The sequence below is a fragment of the Xenopus laevis genome, chromosome 9_10L (genome assembly GCF_017654675.1).
Source record: "Xenopus laevis strain J_2021 chromosome 9_10L, Xenopus_laevis_v10.1, whole genome shotgun sequence".
Classification (NCBI taxonomy): domain Eukaryota; kingdom Metazoa; phylum Chordata; class Amphibia; order Anura; family Pipidae; genus Xenopus; species Xenopus laevis.
In genome coordinates this window covers 52,497,788-52,520,270 of record NC_054387.1, presented here as the reverse complement: position 1 = coordinate 52,520,270, position 22,483 = coordinate 52,497,788, and the positions used below count along the sequence as shown (strand labels likewise).

At 42.7% G+C, this 22,483-nt stretch overlaps 1 protein-coding gene across 1 annotated transcript in view; it reads right to left on the bottom strand.

Moving 5' to 3' along the window:
- LOC108701185 (myosin-10-like) overlaps positions 1 to 20,562 on the bottom strand; it is a 55,733-nt gene extending 35,171 nt beyond the window's left edge. The window contains exons 1-3 of the mRNA XM_041576209.1: positions 20,414 to 20,562; positions 14,590 to 14,963; positions 4,128 to 4,284 (exon numbers count right to left, since the gene is read on the bottom strand). Of these exons, the coding sequence (XP_041432143.1) occupies positions 4,128 to 4,284; positions 14,590 to 14,934 (502 nt within the window). The 5' untranslated portion in view covers positions 14,935 to 14,963; positions 20,414 to 20,562. The remainder of the gene's footprint in view (positions 1 to 4,127; positions 4,285 to 14,589; positions 14,964 to 20,413) is intronic.
- Positions 20,563 to 22,483: the final 1,921 nt, after the last annotated feature.

Below are 22,483 nucleotides of genomic sequence, written 5' to 3'. Positions count from 1 at the left end.
GAAGTCTGAGACATAACAAGCTCGTCATAATATACACTTCAGCTAAACATATAGCTTCCTTTACGCTCATGTTTCAAAACAATCTTCCAAACATCACTATCTTTTCAACAGAACAATACAGAGCTTATCTGTTATCTGCTGTGTATCCTGTTTCTTTTCTCCTTTTTCAGCTTGAATGGCTGTCCCCATGGCTACACAGCAACTTGTGTATATAAACTATAGTAGTGTTTCTGAAGCAAACACATCAAATATATAATGGCAGGGCATCAGAACATTAATTTTTTTGGTGTTACTGTTCCGTTAAATTATAAGCTTTTCTCTTGGATGTATCATGTTGCCTATGAGAACAGTTCATCCTTCTCCAAAACTGTAGATGAAAGTCACGTGCCATATACATGTAAAGCTATTTGCGGGTAACTTTGTATCAGTCGATGGAAATAAAGCTCATAGCACTCAGTTTTGCTACCTTTCACATAAAATATAGAGCATGAGTGATTGGTTAAAGGAAGATTGTAATATTCTCCTTTTTGCTCTAACTAATGAGCCATAAAGTGAATGCCAGACAGGCCAGTCTGCTTTTGCTGTACAATAACACAGCTTGATAATGTCTATATCACATTGTCTCCATGGATAAAAATAAAACATCATAAAGGCAAAGCAGACGAGTAATATATCAGACTGAAAAAAACGTTTTTGCTTCAGTCTGGAATGTTATCGTTTAGCTGAGATATTGACTTCAAAAAAAGGGCCGTTAGGAAAGGCTTGTGTTTGGAAAGCTGCTTTGAGTCAGTATAAGCTGCTTATTGGACACTGACCAAGAAAATATAATGGCAAATACTGCAACATTTGGTTCTCATTCAATGGACTTCATTTTATTTTCAAATTCCTTGCTCACCTAAAGCTCACTAATGGTGCCGTGCTTCCGGCTATTCCTCAAAAATGTCTTTGTCTCCAAATCCATGGCATTTCCACCATCAAGCCACGTGGACCTCTACAGCTCCTGCACATAACTAGCAGGGCAGACAGCCTCACGTCTTTATGGTGCAGCAATGAAGGACCTGGAACCATTTCTACAGCAGCAATTGAACCCAAAATGTAATAATTCAAAACAAAAAATGGTATGGAGTTCATGGTTCCTTCAAGATATCTCCCCAACAGGTGAATGAAACCTGCTAAACCTCCACTGTCATGGAACCAGAAACGAGCCCTGATGTTGTATTGCGGCTCTGCACGTAAGCACAGTGAATCCATGAGATTACAGGGCTGTACATCACTCTCGTTGCACTTAAGATGAGGCTGCAGGAAATAGTAGCACTAAGCATTAAATGTCAGAGCTCAAGGTGGCTAGTAAAGAGGACTGAACTTGGGGATTAAGTACGGGGCACATTCCATAGAGGCACTGCAAGCTCGGGAGAGACTAGGATTCCCTAGAAGAAAGTGCTTGTTTTACAGGAACAATAAAAAAAAAGTTTCACGTCCTCCAAATCAATATCTGATCAGAATTATGGCCATTTATATTAGCCGGAGAGGGGCATCAGACGGGCACAAAACCTCAACCAGATGAAGCAGCTGTGATTACAGCTTAATGAATGTGCCACACTATGTTTGCCAACAATACCCTTGTTCTGCCAAGTGCCCTACGCGGACAGGTTTCACAACAATAGTCCGGATTGTTATGGGGGTGGAAGCACAGACCTGGAATAAGCAGCTGAACAAAAATGGCCCAAGTCCAGTGCAGGCAGACACAGAGGTAGGGAGGGCTGAGCCAGACCCAAACAATCAGTATGGGTAGGGGATGTTAAAAGTATAGTGGCCTTTTACAATACCTTACACGTTATTTATTCAAAGGATCATCCCATGGGCTCATTTTAGGATTCCGAAAATGCCATGCACATGCCCACTTTGCTACTATCCTTACTCACATACCAAGCTGCCAATCCATATCTGTAGGTGTATGGTCACCTTATACCAACCCACATTCAAACTTCCTTTATTTCATGATCACTAGCACACAATCACAGCCATACGGGTAATCCCTGGAAAACAACATCCCTCCGGCTTCTACCCGTTTAAAGAATGGAAGAAGGATACGTTCTAAAAGCTAATGGGTACACAAAGGAGGGGATAGTCTATAAGTAATAGGACACATGATTTGTTACACAGCAATTTCAATATCAACAGCCATAAATAAAGTGAGTAGGAAGGATAATGAACTGCAGGCATGTAAGAGAGGAGGCTGAACACAATGGCCGCCCTGCTCCCAGGCTAAGACAGACATTACATAGAGCTGGGGGCGTCTGGGAATTAAGAGGAAGAAGGGGGGGTTGCTGCATGTCTGACCCTTGGTGACCCCAACTCTGCCTCCCTGAAAGCGAATTATCAGCATGGATGTCCTTGGTGGTAAAGGGGCCCGGGAATAAATATCTTGTTAACTGGGTGTTAATATTAGAACCCTGATTTTAGTTACATCCCCTACCTTGACACAATCACTATACAAAGTATTTCCGCAGATACTGTTGCTATTCTCTTACACCACCACGGCAACAAAACACTCTAAACTCCCTCATGTGCCTCTACCCTTAAGAATTCAGCATAAGCCAGTAAGCGTTCCGACTGAAGTGTGTGGGAAAAGGGACAAACTCCCCGGGGAGAGACATGAAAGCTTGTGTACAACTTGTGATATGTGCACTTTCACTCCAGTCTGCTTATAGGTTCACACTCCTAACATACGGAGTCATTTAAGCAGCACCCAGAGCTGCTCAGGAGTCTGACCCGACAGTTATACTAACAAACATCAGCTCTGACCTTCCTGCTGAGAAATGACAAAAACTATAATGAAAAGTCATTAAGCATTAGCCCTTGTAGCATGTCAACCTCCAGACTGTTGTTATTACTGTGTCTGGCCAGTAAAGCTTCAGCTGTTCATCAGGCCCACATACCATACAGGAAAGTCTGGGGTTATAATATGGCAGCTCCATATGTATAAAGAAAATATGCAGAAAAGGAAGGTAAAAGCTATACCTTAAAGCAGTGACCAGTGGCTCATGAGCAACATGTTGCTCCCCAACCCATTGGATGTTGCTCACAGTGGCCTCAAAACAGGTGCTTGTTTCTAATTTCTGGTTTGGAGACAAGTTTTCTTTGCAATAAATAGAGGTGTACTGCCAAACAGAGCCTCCTGTAGGCTGACAGTCCACCTAGGGCCTACAAAATAGCCAAAAAATAGAGGTGTACTGCCAAACAGAGCCTCCTGTAGGCTGACAGTCCACCTAGGGCCTACAAAATAGCCAATTGCAGCCCTTATTTGGCACCCCATTAACTTTCATACTTATGTTGCTCCCTAACTATTTTTACATTTGAACATGGCTCACTGGTATGAAAGTCAATAGTATTGAAATGGTTACACCGCACACCTGGAATTTTACTCACTTTATCTGCTTTAGGGCTCTTACACACGGCCGTTCCGACCTGCGCTCCCCTGCGTTCCGTTTGTTGGCGTTCAGCCGCAGGGGAGCGCAGGAATAGACGCAAGTAATAATTTGAAATGGGGCTGTACTCACTCAGGCGCGTGTAGGCGCCGAACGCAGGTTCAGACGCAACATGCTGCATTTTTCCTGCGTTCGGCGCCTACACGCGCCTGAGTGAGTACAGCCCCATTTCAAATTATTACTTGCGTCTATTCCTGCGCTCCCCTGCGGCTGAACGCCAACAAACGGAACGCAGGGGAGCGCAGGTCGGAACGGCCGTGTGTAAGAGCCCTTAGTGGTGCTGGTTATATCCTGACGAAGGGAGGTTGTACCCCCCGAAACGTTGATATTGGTGGTGAATATAAATAAAAGAAAAACTGCAGAAAATTGGTGTGTGCGGATCCATAATTGAAACTGCTGTCACTGGTATGAAATGCATATTCCTTATATACAGGAAGCTGCCCCTGGCTTGTATTACAAAAAAAAAACAACAACAGCTATTTTATTGGCAGAGGAACACCTGCTAAGCCAATCAAATGAAAGCAGGTTCTCCCATTCATATCATAAATTATGAAAGAGATTAGATCCAAAACAAAGGAATCCTGGTCTACCAGGTTCCCTCAGCTATCACCCAATTACCATTAACCCCCACATTCTCACCTTGCAGCATGCAGCGGTAGGCAGACTCAGATATGGCGTATATGTGCGGTGGCACCTCATGGCGTTTCTTTCCCCTGTACATCTCGATGATGTTCTCTGAATAGATAGGTAGGTTCTTGTAGGGGTTAATCACCACACAGAAGAGCCCGGAGTACGTCTAGACAGAGAGGAGAGAAATAACCATGATCAGATTAGCTCTCTCAGGGAAATCACTATTATTATCCCCTTGCATGACATGACAGCCCCAATAGAACTCGCTATTTACATCCTTAAACGGGTAACTGGGACGCATGGTATTAAGAGATTTTGATGATAGAAATTAAACTTTTTTTTTTATACGTCAATAATAACATTGCCTTTGTGTTCTTTTAATAGTTGTGCCATAAAAGTATTTTCCCTATGCTTTTACATTACCGATCTGATCCACCAGGTTTCTTTATGAGAGGGTTGCCATATTTGTGCAGCAGTAGTCCGATAGCATTAGGGACAGTCAGATTGGAAAAACAGTCAGATTTAGGAACTTAAAGTAACAATTACTTACAAAAGCAACCCTATCGGCGAAAAATGATCAACAAGACCTATTGGTACCTTTTCATTTACATTTTAAATGTTTTTAAATGTTTTTTGTGTGTCCGTATAACTTTCTTATAATCCTTTCCCTGTATCACTTGGCAGTGTTACTCGTGATTCTCTATTGCAGAATACAGCGGGATAGAACATTCTATCCTTTTTAGCTCTAGAACCAGCACTGAAAGTTGAATTGCTAATGTGATGTTCTCTATCATAACTCCATAACAAGCCCAGACAGCCAACTCCCTAAACCCCCAATCCCCGAGACTCTAATACACGTATTATATCACAAAGATATTCCTGACCAGGATTTCAGATAGGGCTAGACAATCGTGATTTAAATAAAAATAGCACACGCACTTATTCCAGGTAGGACGATGATTGCGTCTTTGCTTGCATGCACACTTACTCAAGGGAAACCTTATTAGGTTTTAATCTTAATAAAGTAACGATCTGGAACTTTATTTTAGAGAGTCATTCTCAAATACATATATTTCAGTAGACCTTTTTCTTTTCACAGATTTTTGGATAACTGGCCGCTCAGTAAATACACTTGTTATTCTATTTGAATTAATATTATCTTCAACCGTAAGCATGGATTGGTGTTTAGTATTGTTTTATTTTAGCTCTAAAACATGCCCAGAGAGGAAAGCACTAGAATTTGTTTCTAGCAATGGCACATTTCCTTGGCTCTAGAACCACCAGAGACTTTTCAATAGAGTGCCGGATCGTTAAACTGTTTCATAAGGCTGGACTCCTGTAGTTATATAACTTTCATAGGGGTAAATTTATCAAAGAGTGAAGTTACAAATCTCCACAGTCTGCTAGATTGAAATTCCACCACTCTCGATGCATTTCTATGAGATTTTTAAAAGAGTATTTATCAATGGGTGAAAGTTAACATTCACCCTTTGATAAATTTGCCTTTCAAAACCCCATAAAAATAAATGGACAGTGGCGGAATTTCACTCTAGTGGACTGTTGTAATCTCTAACTTCACTCTTTGATAAATATACCCCATAGAAAGATGAGCGATACAGAACTAGAATATATTGCTAGACAGACTTGTTTTCTCTTTGTTCTAAAACGAATACAGAAAGTTAGATTGCTAGACTCTAATTCTCAAGGTTGGACTCCCAGAGAGATATATCACTATGATCAGTTTCTAGAGATGGGTCATTCTATCGAGTCTAGAGCCACAGCAGAGAGCTAGAGTGTTTTTCTAGAGGTGGGAAACTTTCAGCGCCAGATATAGAATGGAGCATTACTCAGACTTAGATTGACAGCTATAACTATACACTTGAACGCTAGACCAAAAAAAACTTACTGATGAGTGATTGCTATTGGTTACAAAACAGTTACATACTTTATCCATGTTAATGTGTGTGTGTTAGATGTCCAGCCAGCTGGAGCTGTTCCTGACTTTCACAGCATCCTACAAATGACTAAGGATTCTGGGAACCGTAGTTCAACAACAGAAAAAGGCCCAGCGTATTCTAAAGTGGCTGCAATCATTCCATAGAATATCCATTGCTGTTTGGGTAACTCATTTACCTGATGGCCTTACATGTTGAAGTGTAACTGAAGTGTCACATGTGGCTACAGAGAACATACACAGAAGACGACTACATGTGCCAGGACTGTTAGTAAATCCCCTACAGCAGTGCTGTCCAATTTACTACATCAGTGAGCTGATTATTTCTAACACAGCATGCTCGAGGGCCAGATTATATTAAGTGGAGCCCTAGGGCAAACTGGGGTTCATAAAGGTTCTTTGGAGGGCCACATCCAGCCAGATGGGACAGTCCTGCCCTACAGGAACAGAATGGGTCACAGGCTGGAGGGAGACAATGGGAATCACCATTAAAGAGATGGATCAGTTTAAGCCATTAATAATAACTAGAGAGGCCGGAATTCTTTGACAAAGCCCAGCCGTTCCTCTCCTGTAACTAAATCTTCCCAGGGTTCTAAGGTCCATTCAATTTAGAGTTAACCCCGGATTTATAACACGGGAACGAAGTGAGAATTTTGTCATGTTTATACAGAAAATTCCTTGTGTATCATGAGGCCCAGGAAGTCGGTTTCGGAAAAGTGTGGGAAAGTCCAGCTTGGTCCTCTGATCCTCTACTGCAGCCAAACTGTGTGTTTTGGCTTTAATTCTTTGGCTCCTTACTAGCTCCCCTATGTACAAAGAGCTAAGCACTTCTAGGGCTATACCATGCCAAACACAGGGGGCTAAAGTGTGCTTCGTGGAGGGAAAGAAAATCCATGGTATCTTTGTACAGGCTATGAGCAAGCTTAGGGGGCTGTTTCTGCTAAAGTGTGCTTATTACAGAGCAATACCAATGCTACTTTAAAGGGGACCAGTCACCCTAAAAAATTATTCCCAGTCCTATTTTATCACATTAGCCAATACACTATTGGTCGTTTGGCGAGATTGCAAACAAGTGGATGTTTCCCCGATATGCCCACCTAATGTAGACTATATCGGGCTTCAAAGGGATGGTTCTCCTTTAATATAACTTTTAGTATGTTATAGAATAGCTAATTCTAAGCAAACTATCGATTGGCCTTCATTTTTTTCTTTTTTTATAGTTTTTAAATGATTTGCTTTCTTTTCCAATTTTCAAATGGGGGTCACTGACCCCATCTAAAAAAAACAAATGCTCTGTAAGGCTACAAATGTGTGTTTCTATTCAAGCCCTCGAATATTCATATTCCAGTCTCTCATTCAAATCAATGCATGGTTGCTAGAGTCATTTGGACCCTAGCAACTAGAATTCTGAAATCTCAAACTGGAGAGCTGGAGAGCTGCTGAAAGTAAGTAACTGAAACACCTGAAAATTAAAAGGTGAAACAAGTTTAATTAAATTGCTGGCCCTATGGCCTTTTTTTGTACAGTATCCTATGAAGCATAGTTTTATGGTATCTCTCTGAGCTGTTCCTGCTGCCTTTTGCTTAGTACACTTACTGACAAGTGGGTATGTATTGAAACCAGAGCTGTGGGTATTTAGAGTCGCCAAAAATGTACCGACTTTAAATACAAGCACTGAAAATAATCAAATCAAATTTTAGAGCTTCTATGAAGGAGGATTTGGCAGAAGCAATTCTGTTTTTAAGAACAATACTTTAGTTAATTTTGGATTGCATTTAACAGCTATTCTACAGCAATGTGCCAGGTTCAATCAGTTGTTTTAGTTTTTCCAAATTGTTTTTGGTTTAACTTTGATTTAGAATAACCAAAGGATGTGGCTTATATTTTTAAGCTTTGGCAGTGATAAAATAGCTTGAATGTCGAGTACTTAAAATGGAAAATACGCTAGTTTATTAAAGGAACAGTAAAACCAAAAAAGTGAAACTGTATTAAAGTAATTAATATAGAATATACTGTTAGCATACACTGGTAAAAGCTGTGTTTGCACAGGTTACATAACAAATAACAGATAAAGCACCATTGTATTGGACAGGGCTTATCTGTAACCTTTGCCTTTTCTCCATTTTTCCAGCTTGAAGAGCTGCCGCCACGGCTACACAGCAGCTTGTTTATCAATTATAGTTATGTTTCTGAAGCAAACAAGCTAGTTTTACCAGCGCATGGCAGTTATTATATTTGAACTACTTTGATACATTTTCAGTTTTTGGTGTTAAGCTGGCCATACACAGGCCGATAAAAGCTGCCAACAGACCGAGTCGGCATCTTATTGGCACGTGTGTGGGGCCCTCCGACGGGCTTCCCCGATCGACATCTGGCCAAGAGTCGGCCAGATGTCGATTGAGCAGGGGTAAAAATCCTGTCAAATCGCACACCGCATCTCTTTGTTGATGCGTCCCCGCAATCCAACTGCCCATATTGCTTCATTATGATCCGATCGTTGGGCACTAAGGCCCACAATCGGATTAGCCTGCTATCGCCCACCTTGAATCCCCAAACGAGTGGATCTCTATGTGTATGGCCACCTTAAGGCTTCCTTTAAAATCAGAGGAGTCGGAGGTACCATAAAATGAGGAGTATGGGTCGAGGGATTTATGAACCAACTCCACAGCCCTGTTGATAACACTACTAGAGGTGTATGGGATTTGATAATCAAAGAGCTGGCTGGGCACTGGAGATAATTTTATCGAGGCTGAATCTGCAGCTACAGACGTGCTAATCTCGCCATTTTAGCACAGTTCTTAAGCGTTCCCTTGCTGGCTGTTAGAGAAATGACTCATGTTCAGGAGCACTGCCATCATGTGAAAAATAATTAGTATCCTGGAACCCAATTCTCTATTATAAACCCAGAGCTCCTCGTAAAGGAGTCGCCTGCTGGTGTCTTATGACATAACATACAGCCATCTGTGCGCTGAAAGTGTTTCTGCCATCACTTATGTAAAGACTGGTTTCTAATAATTCCATATCATTTCTCACATAAACCATATCAGAAAAGTTATTTTCTGTCAATCTCATAGTTTGTTGGTTTTGTTTTCTCTACCCAAGCTGGCTTGATATATTAAATCCTTATCCATATCCGTAAGATATGGCTGTTTTGTCAGAAAGGAAGTAGCAAGAGGCAAGAGCACCAGGAAATATATTCCCCCATGAAAGCATGAAAAAGAAGTGTTGTTCTACTAAACAAAAAGGAAATTATTTGTTTCCCCAAACATTTCACTTGATATGTTTATCCAAGGTGGCAATGGGACAGTAACAGACACTTACGAATACTTCCCAACTGTCCCGTTTTTAGAGGGACAGTCTCTCTTTAGATAGCTCAACCCGCAGTCCCTCCTTTGTACTGGAAAGTCCCCTTTTTCTCTGCACTGAACAGCCAGAAAAAGAAACATAGTTTCTAACTTAATTGGCTTTTGGCAGAGAGCACAGAACAGCCACTGCTGCAGATAAGATACTTTTGCAACAATTTCAAGATAAGTAATTGTAACAATATGAGATAACAGGTCCCTTGGGAGAAGTTAAGACTCACAGCTTAAAGGGCAATTCGCCTTCATTAGCAAAACTGTTATAACTGAAAAAAAAACACAGAAATATGTTCAAAGTTTCATAACCTGCCAAATTTTGTAAAATGAACATGGTAATTAGGGGCCATACAATTGGGCATGGTCTAAAATCCACACGCGGCAACTTTTTTGTCCCTCTTTTTATTTCCAAAATGTTGGGAGGTATGACTTACTTGTCCCCCAGTTGTGGGGGTAGCTGGAGTAGGTTCTGTTGAAAGAAAAGGGATGAGACAAAAAGAAGGATAGGTGCACTACCACTTAGACCCCACATCATTCCCCAACTGGGTTCCCTTCCCAGCCAAGCTACAGAGCCAAAATTGTGCAATTTCTTTCCATTTATGATGCAACAATCTGACAATCTGGATTTATAGAGAACAAAGAGCCAGTGCAGGTGCCAGGAATGTGCAGAAAGCCCCTGTTGTCTAAGTGACTCTTCCAGCCCTCAGCACTGATGGCTCCGATCCATACAGATCCTGGCCTAACTCCCAGACCCTTCATACAGGCTGAACTAAATATGCCAATCTCAGCCATTTGTACCAGCACAGCCCTCTATATCGCCAGAGAATTGGTTGATTGCACGCTCTATGGCAGACTGTTTGGGGTAATTACCTGCAAATATCAATCACAGCCATTAGTACCAGTATAGAATTTGATGATTTCAAGCTCTGTGGCATAGACTGGGATTTGCATATTAGTATATTGTACAAAGATGAAAAATTCATGTGATGTCTACAAAAACAGGCACTTTCCCACCATTCTCCTTGTCTGTGTCAAGTGGTATAAATGAATCAGGTGAGGCAAAACCCATCTATTGGGCAAACTCAGTGATACAGGAGGTATAATCTGTGAATAGATGGGTATTTCAAAAAGTGTAATTCTCTTCTAAGAGACACAAATCACATGTGACAGACCAAATAAGCAGGGAGTTTTCTAAGCGGTTGAAGGACTATACTACAAATCCCAGAATCCTCCACAGCTCCCATGCTTCCACCACTACCTAAATAGAACAATGGGACCAGCCAGAGGGGCTGGGAGGCGCCATACTGGTGATGAAGTGGGGGGGGGGAAGCAGTTTATCAGGGTAAAGAATGTTGGAATGTGCTATACTTTGGCTCCCATCCAATAACAACCACGTCACAAAGGGGCTCGCCCACCCAGGGCCACAATAGTCTCATTTAGACTGGCCGGATCTCATTCTGATTATTGCCATGTGCTCCGTGCTGCATTATGGCCACTGGAAGCACCCCCCCCACACACACACACAACTGGCTGTGCTACAGTGGTGTCAAATTAACCACTTGAAGGCCAAAGGGCTCTGCAAGTGAGGAACAGATGGTTTTCTGATCAGCCATGTATCTGTGCTCAAGGGAGAAGGCTAACGGCTTGTGGCAAGTTCATTAGTGAGGGGCTCTCTTTATCAGGGAATTCCTTTCAGCTCCCAGTCAATCATTTCACTGCATTGTAACCACCACTCAGCCAGTGCTATAGGATTTAGACCAAGCTCATCCATGTTCTCATGATTCTGCAATCATGGCCCTAGGAGGGACTGACCCATAAACATGTCACTGACATTAGTACACTTTGGCCCTAGGAGGGACTGACCCATAAACATGTCACTGACATTAGTACACTTTGGGCCTAGGAAGGACTGACCCATAAACATGTCACTGACAAGTAGAGGCATTCGCTCATTATGCGCATGTGCGTGCCCCAACATGGCTGCTCGTACCAGGAGCTCCCTCCAGGGGGCAATTTTTTTTAAAAAGAATCTATGATTACGCCCAATTGGAGTGCGGGTTCTATTAGCCTACCCCTTTGGTTGGGGATAATATTTTTGTCCAACAGGGGCCCTTTGAGCCTGGACAGATATTTTGCAGTTATGGGTGATTAGACACAAGCCTATGATTAAGTGTTTGGAACACGAAACGCGTCAGGCTGTTTTGACACAATAAACTTTTTCACTTTTGGAACATCTGCCTGGTGGAAGTTTTTGCCCTTGAGTGCCTGCTTCTATTCGAGATTTCGGTTTATCCGCCCCTTGTGCTGAGTGCCCAGGGCGGTGCACCTGGGCCACTTCCTTGATGTGGTGAGTAACCATTGTACTACTAAGAGACCCTACTATATAGAAGATTTTGTTATGATTAGACACAAGGGCAATCTCAGCAGAGAAGAAGTGAGAAACCCAAAGCAACCAAACTGCAGCCAAAGAGGAAGGAACTTAGTTGTGGGCAGAGATGGGTCAACATAATCTGCTGACACCAACTATTAACCCACTGCTGCAAGATATGCTAGCAGTTCCATGCTGAGATGTGAGTTCTCTTCCCTCTCTGTTGGGCACTTTGTAACTAGCCACACTTGGGTCTCACATACCTACAGGTTATTTGAAAAGAACAGAATATCCCCCTGCCCCACCAGACAAAAGTCATATGATGTTCTGCCTGAACAAACAACTCGCATGTGACCATTTGGGTTTTAGTGGAGGCCTAGGCTACTCTGCCTGTAAACACAGGTGATACTGTTCATTTTCCAAAAGGCCTTTTACTGTAGTTGTGCCTATTAGACTGTAAGCTCTACAGAGCAGGACTCTGGGGTCAAACAGAATGCAGAATTTAAACAGATTATTCAGTACAGTTTGGGTACAGCTGTGACATGCACCCTTTAAGAATCCAATTCAAACTGAACCAAAGATATCAACCTTTCCTGTATGCCTGCTTAATTTTAACTCTCTCCTCTATGTTGCCTAACTTTTCCTGCTGTCTGATCTAACATTTAATTCTGTTGTTGGAGGGATTTGCCATATAAACCATGACCATTTATCCCAGTGCAACCACCTTATTATCATTTGCAGTGGGAGATACACAAAAAAACCAAGAGATTAGCAGCCATTTAGCATTTAACCCATGCTTTACCAGTGTTGTGTTATTTCTGAGGTTCAGATTGCACCTTTTTATAAAGATTACTGTTGCTTCATTTAAAGGGGAACTATGGCAAATATGAAAACGTAATATACGCTTCCTCTTACTGAAGTAAGAAACTTTCCAAATACAAGCAATTAAAAATTCTGCATTATTTCTGAATTAATAAAGTTTATATTCCTCTCGCATCATCTGTTTCTCTTCATTCCGTCTTCATGCAGCAGTAGGATGTCAGATGAATGATCCAATATATCTTTCAGGGGGCTCCCTTTCCTAGAAGATGTATTAGAGATCACTCAAATAACTGATTCCGGTACAAACAAAATCTGACAAAATAACTGCATTTGGCACAAATTCTGCATGTAGAGAGATCTGGTGTCTGGTGATTTTAAGAGTGAGCTCTAATACATCTTCTAAGCAAAAGGAGCCCCCTAGAACATATATTGGATAATTCAGCTGAAATGCAACTCCTGCATGAAGACAGAATGAAGAGAAACAGATGCTGAAGAGGAATAGAGAAGATAAACTTGATTATTTCAGAAACGGTAGAACATTTTTAGAACATTTTTAATTGATTGTATTAAGAAAGTTTCTTATTTCGGTATGCTGAAGCTAATAAATGATTTATTTTTCATTTGCGTGGCTTTGCTCGCCGGCAGTGCTGTAAGATTAAATATATGAGACATCTGCTGTGAGTGCATATCTACAATCCCAGCCATAAAGAATTCCAGGCAATAAGTCAATATTGACATAATGAGGAGCTGACATAGAATATGGGGCAAGTACTTGGGAAGTCCTGCCTGCAGAGGCTGAGGCCCATTACTCTAGGTGAGTAACACTAACTGAAATAGAATGATGATCACAGCATATCTAATCTCTGTGACCTGCAGCCTGGCACGGCATCACCATCGGACACATTCCCTTATATAAAAGGCGGGCCCCAGGCCAGGGGTATTAAGTCAATATTGGGCTTTGCAGAGGAACAAGCCAAAGTTACAGAGCCAATCAGAGTCTGAGGCCAGTGTGCAGAAAGCTGGGGGGCACAGCAGGTGCTAATGTTCTTTATTAAGTAGAGCCGTGCCTGTCACTAGTGATTCAGCCTGACTGAGCTGCTGACTGGCCGCTAGGCACGCAAGCTATCAGGGGGCTAATGGGGGATTAGTGAGCACAGCTGGCACCAGGTGATGATGGCACACAAAAACCTCTATTCTACTGCCAATTAGTCCATTTTTAACTTTTACCCTGCCAAAGAGCTTTCCTACATCCCACACAGCACGTCCAGCTTTTATTATGGTTTCCGATCCAAAGTGCTGACAATCTACAGCAGGGAGGGGGACACCTGCATAAGTCAGCATAAATAAGTCAAATCAACTGGACTTGCTGTGAACACATTTCACCAGTCATTCGACTGGCTTTCTCTATTCAAAATTCTGAATTGAGAAAGCCAATCGGGTGACCGGTGAAACATCTTCAAGAAAAAAAACACAGCAAGGCCAATTAATTTGACTTATTTCTACAGATACAGTATACCATGACCTGGATGAATGAGAATCTTCACAAACCCTTGCATAAGCTTTGTATAGGAACTGCTGAAGTATATTCCCTCTTGTAACTACAAGTTGTAAATACATCCAAAAGACAATGAGAACAGAACAAAATATAATTCTAAGCAACTTTTCAATACATAATAATTACATATTTTCACAGCGTCGGTCTGGCTGTTTAAAATCTGTGAACTTCTGGCTCTGACTCATGAAACTATGTAGCAGAAACCATCTGATTAACACACCTGGAGCAGAACTGACTTTTGATACATTGTTTCAAGAGCACAGTATAAGAGGAATCAAAGCAGAGAGCACAAAGAGGCAAGCGAAGGAGGTCACCACAACAAAAACTCAAAATCTATGTGCTTTCAATACATAGATAACGGATATAGCAACCAAATGGCATCCCTTCAAAGAAAAATCACCAAGTTGAGTACTCACATAGATGAGGCCAGAGTAGTATCTGTCCTTCAGATTGTGCAGCACCGATGCCTCGTTCAGACAAGTGAGTTCCGCCATGTCCTCTACCTTGGAGAACTTGGGTGGATTCATCTTCTGGATATCATCCTTATTTACCATAGCCTTCTTGCCATTCTCTGCCAGCTCCACCACCACTTCATCCCCCCGCTCTTCCTTTATACTTGCTGCCTCAAAGCCATGTCTTTCTGACGGCACCCATACCAGCTTCTTTGCCGTCCAGTCGGCCTGCGTGGTGGGGTTGTACACCACATCGCGGTCCACAAAGAGGTAACGCTCGGGGTCATCCTGCCCTGGTCTCTGTGACATTTTGCCTCAGAGGAGTCACTGGGAATCACCTGGATGGAAGGACAAGACAGAATCACATTATAAGTCTGCCTCTCACCTCCTTATTTACCAGTGCACCATGCTGCTTAAAAATATATTTGTCAAGGTGAACTTCCCCTTTAATTTTCATAGTTCTAAGACAGAATCACATTATAAGTCCCCATCCCACCTCCTCATTTACCAGTGCACCATGCTGCTTAAAAATAGATTTGTCAAGGTGAACTTCCACTTTAATTTTCATAGTTCTAATATTGGGTAGTGTATTTAATGGTATACATGACGGTCTCTATGGAAGCTATGTCCTGCCTTAAAGGAGTGGTTCACCTCTAAGTTTACTTTTAGAATGTTATAGAATATAACTTTTCAACTGGTCTTCATCATTTATTTATTTTTTTCCATAGTTTTTTAAGTTATTCTGACTCTTTCCAGCTTTCAAATGGGGGTCACTGATTCCATCTAAAAAGTGAATGCTCAGTAAGGCTACAAATATATTATTATTGCTACTTTTTATTATTCATCTTTCTACTCAGGCCCTCCCCTGTTCATATTCCAGTCTCTTATTCAAATCAGTACTTGGTTGCTAGAATAATTTGGACCCCACCAGATTCCTGAAATGGTAAACTGGAGAGCTGCTGGATAAAAATTTGTAAATTGTCTCAGAATATCGCTCTCTCCATCATACTAAAAGTTAATTTAAAGGTGAACAACCCCTTTAAACCAGGCATTCTACCTACATATACATATGACAGGGTTGCACTGCTGCCTAGAAATGCCTGTGACCCAATTAGATAGGGGAGTGCAAAGAGAAAAGGATGAGGCAGAGTGAATTATGGGATGGCCTACAGGACAAATGATTGATGAATTTCAAGAAAAGAATGCACAGATGAAGGGGATCATGGAGTGTATTTGGGAATTCTCGGGAAGTGCACGGCAGCTGGACATTCCTAGGATCCCCTTGTACCTATAACTCTTGGTGTAGAACTGGGGAAATCACGTGTACCCTCAGCTGGCTAGGGATGCTAGTTGTTGCAGGATCTAACACAGTGATCCCCAACCAGTAGCTCGCGAGCAACATGTTGCTCCCCAACCCCTTGGATGTTGCTCTCAGTGGCCTCAAATCAGGTGCTTATTTTTTAATTCCAGGCTTGGAGGCAAGTTTTGGTTGCATGAAAACCAGATGTACTGCCAACCAGAACCTCTTGTAGGCTGCCAGTCCACATAGAGGCTACCAATAGCCAATCACAGCCCTTATTTGGCACCACCCAGGAACATTTTTCATGTTTGTGTTGCTCCCCAACACTTTTTACATCTGAATGTTGCTCACGGGTGAAAAAGGTTGGGGACCCCTGATCTAACAGATGTAAGGGTAGACTAGAGTGCTCTATTTTTCATGCTGAACCACAACTTCCTACAGTGTCAGACTGGCCCACTGGGATACCAGAAAAACTCCTGGTGGGCCCAGGGGTCAGTGGGCCTCTTGCTTCTAACCATTTGGCCTATTTAATGGTTTGAGAACAAAGAGGCTTAATAATGGAAGAATAAAGTATAGTATGTAGAGAAAAGAGACTAAGAGAAGAAAGAGGTTGAGTGAGGGGAGGAGGTATAGTAGTTTGGAAAGTGGGCCCTCAGCCTAAGGTTTTTGGTGGGCCCCTGGCATCCCAGTCCGACACTGACTTCCTATATTCTGGGGTAGGGCACAGACTGGATCCAACTGGCAGATAATGGCAGTAATGGATCATTATATGCTGCTCAGAACTAATGGGGATTGTGTGTGGCTCAGGGAAAGCAGATCTGCAGCTGGGGTAGGTGGGGGGGGGTTAATATAACAGAAATAATTCCAAGAGCAGACAGTAACACAACCAGGAGAGAATGCAGCAGTGGATAGAGTAGCGTCTGCGGTTTTATAGGTGATAGAGAAGCAGACTTTGGTGAGGTGAGAGGGATGCATTGTGTCTCTGATTTATTATATGTAAGCTCATCGGTGCACAAGGAATTGCCACCTGGTTCCTATTTACACAGATCTCCAGGAAAACTACCCTTGTTAATCTCTATGAGGATATGAGCAATTCTAATACAGCAAGTCATATATATTGATATATAAAGAAGGAGCTGCCACATGGATTTGACTGATGAATTCTGCATCAACTGTTTTAGTGCAGGAGCCCCTAGTGCTCACACAATTAGCTGAGGTGCCATACTACATAAAAAGATTTGCTTAGCCAAGACAAGTTATATCGTACAGTACTTACTTCTTATACGGACACATATATATACAATGTACGTAAAATAAGCTATACTCCCAGAATGTATTTAAACAATATGGCTATATATATATATATATATATATATATATATATATATATATAAACAGATCCGGCCTGGTGCACTCCCAACCAACTTGGTCCAATGCCTGGGTGCAGGCTTCCACAAAATTATATATACAAATATTAACAAACCGCACTCCAGGGTCTTTGTCCTCTGTGCAAAAAGGTGAGACTTTATTTCAACGTTTCGGCTCCATAATTCGGGCCGTCATCAGGAAGTCATTCCTGATTACGGCCCGAATTATGGAGCCGAAACGTTGAAATAAAGTCTCACCTTTTTGCACAGAGGACAAAGACCCTGGAGTGCGGTTTGTTAATATTTGTGTATATATATATATATATATATATATATATATATATATATATATATATATATATATATATATATATATATATATATATATATATAATTTATATATACATACTCAGACACAAAAAAACAGAGAAGGAATGCTCTGGATACACAATAAGCTATACCCTCATACTGTACTGTCTAAGGGAAACAATATGGCACCTCCTACCAATATATATAAATATACAGATACAGGCAGACAATAATAGGTATATGTATGTATATTTGAACCAAGTGAAAGGCAAATTTAAAATATCACGGATAAATTAAAGTTTTCCAGCAGGTAAGAGAAAGGCAACAGGCTGCCCTTGCGGAGGGGGGCTTGGCTTTCTTCCTCTTCTCTGTTTTCAGAGGGGGGCTTAGAAGGAGGCGGGCAGAATACTGAGCGCATGGGAGCTGCCAGCCTGATGCAGACAAGTCCTTTGTTCCCTGAAAGGACAGGACCGGGGGCTGCTGCAATGAGAGAGATCTGAGAAGCCGCCCATTCAGCCTTAAATGTATTCACACTCCTCTCTGTTAACTTCTCACGTTCCCCCCTTCTGCAGCCCCATGCGCCTTCCCCCCGAATAGAAAACAGCAATTGGGTGGCGAATCTGGCACAAATGATTAACTAGAAATGTAACAAAACACGCATAAATCTAATTGCAGCACTCACAGATCCTAAGGGCCGATGATGCCCACCATGCTGTGAGTCGCAGAAGCCACGAGATCCGTGCAGGAAAAAGAGGGTGGAGCAGAGACCTAAGCACAGCACCAATTAGCCTACCTGCATGCAGCACCAGCTGCTGAACACATGACTCTCAGGGCTAGACACAGGTGACTGGCACTGCTCAGAGCTGTACATTCAGACACATTAGAAGTTGGTACAGCAAGAGATCCCACTGTGTTCCTGCAAGCATTGGGTTAAACTGGCAGTGGGCAAGAAGGCTATTGCAGCTGACCCTGCATAGAATGTAGGGTTACAGAGGGGGCAAGTGCAGGATAAGGGAACTATTTGGGAGGGAATATTATCACTGGCATCGGCTGGATTTTGTGCTGTGTATTGTAGCTAAGGTGTTTATAAACTATAACTTTCACCATCACACTGTTAGGAGCTGCCCTTCAACATTCAACGGCCAATGGCCACAACAGTCAATCCCTGGATTAGGTAAAGCAATCAGTCTAGGTCAGGGATGCCAAACCTGTAGTCTTGCTGCCACATCCTGCACTACAACTCCCAGTATGCTCCGGCATCCTGATCTGAGTCTCACTCTAATGTGTCGCTGTATGAATCTCAAGATTCATAATCCAAAATGAATGCGTTCATAACCCCAAATTACTCAGATAGCAGCAATTACTGCACTGAACTACAACATTGGCTGTTATGAAATTCTGGGATGTGTAGTTCAGAGAGCTGATCTACATCCTGGGTGCCCCCAGAGCAAAGGTACAGGAAGAACCCTGCCAAATTCTAAACCTATTAGGTATTTTAGGGACTATCCAGCAATTAGTGTGTGAGGGTATATATACGCAAGTTTAAAGCAGGCAGAGCTTCTAAGGGGGGATTTTCTTTACAGAGCTGCCTCCCAAAGTACCCCAAACTCAATGTGCCGGTGTATTGCCCTTTGGGAGATGTCAACAGTTGTCTAGGCACAGACAGTGGAAGTCTCACTAATCCCAAATCTAAAACCTATAAGCACTATTGGGGATAGACTGTTAGGGGTAATGACCATACAATAAGAATAAAGGAGGCTACAATTATGAAAATCCTGGGTTTCATATTTAATTACCCACCTTGTAGAGCAGTGATCCCCAACCAGTAGCTCATGAACAACATGTTGCTATCCAACCCCTTGGATGTTGCTTTCAGTGGCCTCAAAGCAGGTGCTTATTTTTGAATTCCAGGCTTGGAGACAAGTTTTGGTTGTATAAAAACCAGTTGCACTGCCAAAGAGAGCCTCAATGTAGGTTGACAATCCACATAGGGACTACCAGATGGCCAATCACAGCCCTTATTTGGCACCCCAAGAACATTTTTCATGCTAGTGTTGCTCCCCAACTCCTTTTACTTCTGAATGTTGCTCACGGGTTCTAAAGATTGGGGATCCCTGGGCATTGCATAGGAAGGAACTGCCACCAGCTGGGCACCCAGTAAAAGAATGATACAAACTGGCTTATGACCCTCTTGCTGCCAACTTGGGGTATTTGCACTTTCACCCCCAGTAAATAACTTACTCCCTCGGGATTCTGTTGGCACCTGCTGCCCCTCCCCCGGGGATTTATCTTGGCACTGCCATCCATGTAGGATTCTGTTGGTACATTCTGTCCTCCCTATGGCATTTATATAGTTACTGCGAGCCATGGGGTATTCTGTTGGTACATTCTACTCCCTGTGGCATTTATATAGTTACTGCGAGCCATGGGGTATTCTGCTGGTACATGCCAACCCTGGGGTATGTGATGACACGGTCCTTCCCTCGTACGGTATTTATTCAGCTCCTGGCAGCCCGTGATACTCTATCAGCATATGCGCCCCCCCCCCTGCATTTACCATGGTACTGTCACCCTCGGGGTATTCTATGGACACATGCTGCCCCCGGGGTATGTATCTTGGTACCGCCACCTCTGGGCTATTCTTCGGGCACAAGTTGCCCCCTCATCGTATTCATCTTAGCGCTGCCTCACCTGGTGTATTCTATTGACACGTTCCTCCCCCACCCCGGGCAATAAATATATATATATATATATATATATATATATATATGCTTTGCCGCCCCTAATAGACACAATAACACGTATAACTTACCGGCGGTGCGTGGGCTCCTCTGTCCGTGTCGCCTCACCGCCTCCCGGTACCCGCCGGCCCCTCCAGTCGGTCACCTCACACTCCCCGCCCCCTAAAAGTGGAGGTGTCCTGCCCGTTCCATTCTCCATTCCCATTGGTCCATTTCTCCACTCTGCTTCTCCTATCCCAACTATCATTGGCCAATCCACGCGCCAATATATTCCTAAACCGTTACTTGGCAGCTTCCATTCCCTCTCCTTCATTCTTTTCCCTTTATCCACCTCCCCGCCTTACCCATTGGCTTCTGAAGCCTGTCGATCATTAGTATCGCACTCTTATTGGCCATAGACGCGGTTTCCATGGATTCTCGTCCGGGAGGTGGGGTTTGCGGGCCGGGTTGCGCAAGATGACTAGCGGCATTGTGCGCCCCACGTGGGACACATTTGCGGATTACAAGTGTCAAGCAAGACGTATGGAGCTTGAAAAGTCCTACCTTTTTATCCCCATCAAGTACATTGATCACTTTGCTGAGTTAACCCTTTGTGTGTCTCAAAGCCTTTGCTACCGCCCCAACCCAGAGGGAATGGCAAATGAGAACAGACTGCAGCACTGATATGTGGGCACAGCGAGCAGCATTGCAAGCTGGATATCCATTTTTTCGTGGTTTTATATAACCACTAAAATCAGAATCTTGCAATTTTGCTTTTTGATGGAGTCGCACCCACTGCTGTAATCTAATTCCATGGGTGCTGGAACCTTGCCTGTCCCCTCCACTATAAATAATGTGGGGTAGGGGAGGGAATGGAGACTGTGGGGTGTTGGATAGTAGTTGTACCCCTGTAAGGGCATTTTATATTCATGAGATGCTGAGAATTGTAGTTGTGCAACGGCTGCAGGTTGGAAATGATTCATTTATGTAAATCAACTCCTTGTGGGGGTCCCAGCTATCTTGTATTCTCAGGTGCCCCTTTTTTCTAGCTCTGGACCTGTTATTCTTCTTAAAACTTTAGACCTTCATGGAGCTCCCCCCGTGTTGATATACGTCATATAGCAGAGTATTGTGGCTGAACTGAACTATTTGCACCCATGGATTCCTAGGGTTGCCACCTTTTCTGGAAAAAAATACCGGCGTTCCTATATATTTATCTTTTCTCCCTATTAATAACATTGGGATCAACCATAATTTTTACCGGCCAAGCCAGTAAAATACAGGCCAGGTGGCAACCCTATGGATTTCCCTTCAGATCTCAGGGCCCAATTGTGGTTGCAATTCTTGTGGCTACATTCGTAGGCTAACTTTCAACCAAGGTGCACTAATGACGGGCTGTTTCAGATATTAGAGCTCATGCCACCAGAGGGAGCCACCCCTATTGCTACACCACTGATGCCTGAATATATTTGGCTAAGATACCTATTAAATGTTCATTCTGTTCGACTAAATTCATAATCAGTGATGTGGCAAGTGGACATACACTGCATATGTTTCTAAACATGGGAATGTTAAACTTGCCCAGAAGTTTTTGGAAGCCTTGTCGCCCCTGTTGTGTCATATTGCACGTCATTTAAACCATTCATTCCAAGAAAATATGAATTATTTCCAGAGAAGCTCATTGCTGCTCTAATACTCAAGGGAGACAAGGATAGAAGATGAGTGATTAGTTGTGATCATGCTGCCTGTTTTGTAATTGAAACTCACCTTGTTTACATATCTCCAGAGTGATCCACAGGGGTACAGGCAGAATCTAGCGCATTACCCTGGGGGGGGGGGGGACTTAGCACCAGCCTGGGCATCAGTTCTGAATTCCTGATCATAAAAGGTTCAGTGAGTTATCAGTGACTCATAAACAGAAAATCACCTCCTATTTATTTCTCCATTGCCTGCTCTCAGCTGTCTGACCCTAGAGTTTGCAGTTATTTGTACATGCAATTGCTATTGAAAGCCGTTTGCACTGCTGGTTCTGACTCCTGAAACTGTAGCAGAAGCCAGAACTGACTGACCGGTAGCATGTGGATATAATAAGCGTCAGCTGCTGAGTAGCAACCTTTTCTTCATCAAGCGGGGCTTTTATTTAGCTATTAATGTAATGGTAT